The following is a 6,000-nucleotide window of genomic DNA, read 5'->3' on the forward strand; positions in this document are numbered from 1 at the left end:
CTCCTCTGGTCTCCCCCAGCCAAGGCCCCAAGCTGAGGTCCCTGCCCCCACCGAGAAGCAGTACAGACTGACCCACTTCAGGTCCAAGGTGAGTGCAGTTTGGGGCCCAGCCTCCTGAGAGAGCACTCCCCACATGGGATCAGACCCCAACGAATTAGGGGTTTTAACAATATATTGTGCACACTGGTTGTCCCCCCCCCTTCCCCTCCCGAGGTAACAACTACACTGGGTTTGATAGAAAGTAAAAGTGATTTTATTAAGTACAAGCAGTAGGATTGAAGTGGTGATAAGTGAAAACAGGCAGAGCAAAGTAGGTTACAAATCAAAAGACACAAAACCACTTGGCTAATTCTACACTGAAACCTCAGCACAAACTCTTCAAACTCACCCTAGAACCACTTTTCCAGCTGCCCCTCCAAACCAGGGCTGTCTCTGCCACCCTGGGGTCACAGGCTCCTTCCTTCAGGTGCAGCCCAGCCCAAAGACCAAGGCCTCTCCTTTCCTATTCCGTTTGTTAAGGAATCGAGGCCACTCTCTCTCAACCACTGCTAGGACGTAAGGACAAAAGAGATTGTTCAACAGTTGCTCATCAAGACCTTGAAGGTAACACCCTCCATGTCTCTCATTCACACATTTGAAATGCACAAAGTATTCCCACTCAAGAAGGCTAATTTTGCACACAAAATTGATACCTACATCAAAGTAAGGTAAACAGAACCAGCAGATTGTGACATGAAGATTAATGGGTTACACGACATAATTTGCTCAAAGCACTTTTGATTTATGTATATTCATGTCCATAAATCCATTTCATAAAGCATGGGGGGTGTCCATCACACCACCATCATGTTCTGCTGGGCCAGATATTCTGATCTCCCCCAGACGAGGCACAGAGTTGGGGTAACCAGACTCCCAAAGAGCAATGCAGACTCTCAAGCTCTTCAGCCCTGGGAGAATGCAATGCCAGGGTAAAGTATGCTTGAAACCAAATTTCAAAAGAGATCACGTCCCCACATAAATCCGTAGTTCCCTGAGTAAAAGTTTTACCCAAAGGAAACTCATGAGGGTCTTTGCCCTCTTTATCAATGAAAGTGAAAGCACCCAGACAAAAGTCATTTACTAAGCTCAAAAGAAAACACATAGCTAGTGCTAATTCACTAAAAACACCCTATATTGTAAGCAAGACCACCCACAATGGTATCTTGACAGAATCCTTCAGCATGCTCTCAGGAGTGTGACAAGGGTGCCTGTTGTCACCTTTCCTGTTCTTGATCACAATGAATGACCATCAACGGGGCATGTAGTGGACACTTTTCAAACAGCTAAAGGACGTTGATTTTGCTGACAATATCTCCCTCCTTTCACACCAACATGAAAGCATGGAAGAAAAGGTCCCAACGCTAGAAAAAACTGCCTCAATGTTTGGACTGAGCATTAACAAGGGAAAGATCAAGACAATGAGTCCAACCAGTCCAACAGCAACACCATCACACTGAGAGGGGATGACCTGGAAGATGTGAGCAGTTCATCTTCTTGGGGAGTATTAAGGGCAGCGATGGAGGAACACACAAGGATATCAATGCTAGGACAGGGAAAGCAGCAGCTGCATTCAAGACTCTTCATCCCATAGGGTATGTCTAGACTAGCTCGTTAGTTCGAGCTAGGTGGGCAATTGAGGGCAGCCGGAGTTGCAAATGAAGCCCAGGATTTAAATATCCCGGGCTTCATTTTCATGTTCCCGGGTGCCGCCATTTTGAAATCCCCCTTAGTCCGAACTAACTGCCCGCGGTTAGACGAGGAGTAACAGTTAATTTGAACTAAGGAGTCAGTTCGAATTAACGTTTAACTGCCGCGTCTAGCCGCGGGCAGTTAGTTTGGACTAAGGGGGATTTCAAAATGGCAGCGTCTGGGAACATGCAAATGAAGCCTGGGATATTTAAATCCCGGGCTTCATTTGCAACTCCGGTTGCTCTCAGTTGCCTACCTAGCTCGAACTCATGAGCTAGTGTAGACATACCCATATGGAGTTCACAAATCATATCTGTGAACATGAAACTGCAGATCCTCAACACAAATGTGAAGAGTGTGCTCTTGTATGGATGTGAGACCTTGCATACTAAAAAGTCTTCAAACCACAAGCTACAGACATTCATAAAGAGATGCCTGAGTTACATCCTTCACATCAAATGGCAAGACTTTGTCACAAATGAGGAGCTTTGGAACAGAGCAGGACAAGAACCACTTGACATTCAAATCAAGAGAAAAAAGTGGGGATGGCTAGGCCACACTCTGAGAAAACCATCATCCAGCATAGTCTGTCAAGCTCTCACATGGAACCCACAAGGAAAATGCAAAAGAGGAAGACCTCGGACAATGTGGAGAAGATCTACTGAGACTGAAGGACAGCAACAACTGGGGTATTCCTGGAGTCAGCTAGAAGTTTTGTCTCAAGACAGAATGAAGTGGAGGAGACTTGTAGATGATCTATGCTCTACTCGGGGTACAATGGTTTAAGAAGAAGATTGTAATCAGAATCTTTCCCTAAAGAGCTATACTTGATCTAGGCATAATCTTCAGGACAAAGATGATATTTTACTCTGACCTGGATTCCCAACTCTTTGTACTCTTCCAGGATTGTCTTGACCAGCCAAAGACAAAGAGCTTCCCCTTGCTTGAATAGTCTTCTCCCCAAGGTGGGGATCTTTTGTTCTATATTCTCTCTTCCATGAAAACTACCTGGGTCAAAAAATGGAATCCCAGTTCCAGGTGGCACAGTCACATGTCTTATTAGTCCAATCACCTTTGGACTTACAAGACAAACAAGGTTGTTTACAAGTTGCTAAGTTGATCATCCAATCATCCAGGCTTCCGGAGCACCAGTAACGGCTCTCATTAGCACATTAAATCATAAAGTCATATACTTCATATTTCTATCTTTACATACAAGAATGATACATGCACCAAAATAGGATATACAAATCAAGCAGACTGTAACATTCACATTGATAGGTTACATGAGGTATTTTCTTTAAAGCATCTCCAACTTATGCATATTCATATTCCAATTTTCATGCAGACTGGACAGGAACTATCATGCAGATATGTTATTGTTGGAGAGTTTCAAATGTTCTTCAGAAAGATTGAACACTCATCAAACAAAGCACAGAAAACTTACCCAATAACAACTTTACTGACACAACTGTCAGTTCACTTTCAGCCTCTAGAGAATAGTCGCAAAATCCCCTTGTGGATCTCTTTCATTTTCACACTGTAAACGATTGGGTTTAGCACAGGAGGGACAAAGATATAGACATAGGACATAAGAATATGCACAAGAAGAGGGGCATTTTTCCAAAACCTGTGGATAATGGGGACAGCAAGTGTTGGGACATAGAAGAGTAGGACGGCACAGATGTGGGAGATGCAGGTGTTCAGGGCCGTGAGGCGCTGCTCATGGGATGCAACATTTAAAACAGTCCTCAGAATCATGATATAAGAGAGGGTGATGAACAGTGAGTCCAAGCCGTATGTGATGAGACTGGCAAATAGTCCGCAGATGTTATTGAGGGTGGTGTCTGCACACGCCAGCCTCATCATGTCTGAGTGCAAGCAGTAGGCGTGGGACAGCACGTTGCTTTTGCAGTATGGCAGCCTCTTAATCAGAAAGGGGAAAGGGAAGAGCATGAGAGTACTTTTAAATACAACAGCCAGCCCGATTCTCACGATCCTGGGATTGGTCAAGATGGCTGCGTAGCGCAGCGGGTTACAGATGGCCACAAAGCGATCGAACGCCATGGCCAGTAAAATCCCCGACTCCATGAAGGAAAAGAAGTGAATGAAAAACATCTGGACCAGACAGGCATCGAAAGCGATGTCTATGAAATAGAAGCAGAAGGTGCCGAGCACGGTGGGCAGGGTTGACAGAGCCATCCCGAGGTCACTGACTGCCAACATGCAAAGGAACAGATACATGGGCTGGTGGAGACGCTGGTCTACCCAGACAATGCAGAGAACAAGGCAATTCCCCGCCATGGCAGTGACGTATAACACAACGAAGGGGACGGCGATCCAGTGGTAAGCCGCCTCCTGGCCTGGGAACCCGGTCAGCTGGAACGTCGCAGGGTGGAAGCTGGTGCTATTGAAACCCACCATGCTGAGCAGTCGCTGTCCCGGCCAGCTCCCAACCCCTGTGTCAATGCAAAATGAACCTGTGAGTTCCCCTGGCACCAGGGGAGGGACGTGCAGTTCTACATTGATTTGCCCAATCCCAACACACAAGAGCCCTCTCTTGCCGGCCTGGGGCTGCTCTCACAAGTATCAGTGGGGACTGTTTGGAATGGAGCCGGAGGAGCCAGGCTCCAGGAACTCAGGGGCATCTCTCCCCAGAAAAGGAGCTCCCTTTAGTTGCTGATTTCCAGCCCTAGCTCATTTCAAAGGAACCAGGGATCCTGCCCCCCGCAGCTCTGCTGCCCGCAGCTCCAGAGCGATCGCTAGGGAGGAAGTTGATACCTTGGCCCCACACTAGTCACAGTCAGGCCAGACCTCAGGTCACATTGTAACCGGCCGGGAGATTGAACGCCTGGAAGGGCCAGAAAAGTGTCCCTGAGCCCTGCAGTGCCCGGGCACTTGCTGGCCCTCTCAGGCGCATGGAGCGCAGCGGGAGTACAGATTTCTCACGGCCCATGGGACGGGCCCAGGCGCAGGGGCACATCAGCACGGACGGGGGACGAGACAGGCCCAGCAACGCGCACTCACAAGGCCCAGGCTGAGCAGGGTTCAGTGGGGCTGGACGGCAGCAGGGTTTCTCACTCTGGCTCTGGTGGCGCTAGGAGCTGGGGTGTGATTCCCCTGCCAGCTCTCGCCCAACCAGAGCATGGTGTGTGGCGGGCAGGAGGGCAGGGCTGAGCCGGGATGGGTACAAACCGACCTGCCCCTGTGATTCTAGGCTGGACACGGATCAGCCCTGCCTCTGTGACCGGCCAGAGCGAGCCCAGAGACCCTGCCATGGAGACGCGCCCGGCTTGCTGGGAGCTAGTCTGTCTCTGCGAGCGCTGGCCAGGGACGGGCCCAGCTCCTAGTGTGGGAACCCGAGGGAGCCAGAGTGAAGCCGGGGGAGAAGCCAGCGGCAGGAGGCGGAGATGGGAAGGAAGAAGCCGGTGGGGAATGTGCTGGCCTGTGTGTCTCTTCCCTGGGCACTCCTGGGTTTTACTGCCCCTTGCAGCAGGGTGTGAGCGCGTGAGTGTGAGCGAGCGTCCCTGTGTCTCTGTGTGTTTCTGCATCACACTTTGTCTGCGTGAGTCTTAGTGTGGCAGTGTCAGGGTGAGTGAATGTGTGTCTGTGTGAGTGTCAGTCTGTGTCTGTTTCTCTGTTTGTGTCAGTGTCAATATGAGTGACTGAGTGTGTGTGTGTGTCTGTCTGAATGTGACATGCTGAGATGTTCCCAGAGAGGGGAGATGCAGTCGGAGGGGGGTGGTGGGATAGCAGGGAACACCAGGGAGAACAGTGAGAGCTGGATGAGATTCCCCACTCCTGCCATGGCCCAGTGCCCCCAGAGCCACCCACCCCCTGCACCAACCCCCCCAGCAGTGGGCAGAGGAACCCTGGCCAGCGGCCCTGGGACAAATCCCTCCTCTCAGGACAGAGCCCGGGACAAGGCAGAGCAGAGATGGTCTCAGCTTTGAAAGACTCATTGGAAAAATCCCCCCCCCCCCCACCCCTTTCCCTGGTTCTGTGCCCGGGCGTGACGGGAGCTTTGCTGCGCACGCTGGCGAGGGGGTTGTCTGTCCATAAGGAAAATCGTCCAGAGTCACTAACAAGCAATGGGCAGAATTAGAGAAGCTTTGTGGGGCTGGTCTCTGCCCTGGAGTCTCCCCACAGAGGGGTCAGAGAATCACCCCCCGTCTCTCCGCGCAGCCGACTCACCGGGTGGGCAGGACAATGATCTTCAGTGGAAGGAACAAGCCCCCGGGCCCGGCTGCCTGGAGCGCAGGCTGCAGCCTG

The 6,000-nt window shown here is 50.4% G+C and overlaps 1 protein-coding gene across 1 annotated transcript; it reads right to left on the minus strand.

Annotated features, from left to right (window-relative positions):
- Positions 1-3,213: 3,213 nt before the first annotated feature.
- Positions 3,214-4,152, minus strand: LOC142827380 (olfactory receptor 51I1-like). Its single transcript, XM_075922700.1, has one exon. It carries the CDS (start codon positions 4,150-4,152, stop codon positions 3,214-3,216), a length of 939 nt encoding a protein of 312 aa, XP_075778815.1.
- Positions 4,153-6,000: the final 1,848 nt, after the last annotated feature.

The sequence above is a fragment of the Pelodiscus sinensis genome, chromosome 1 (genome assembly GCF_049634645.1).
Source record: "Pelodiscus sinensis isolate JC-2024 chromosome 1, ASM4963464v1, whole genome shotgun sequence".
Taxonomy (NCBI): Eukaryota; Metazoa; Chordata; order Testudines; family Trionychidae; genus Pelodiscus; species Pelodiscus sinensis.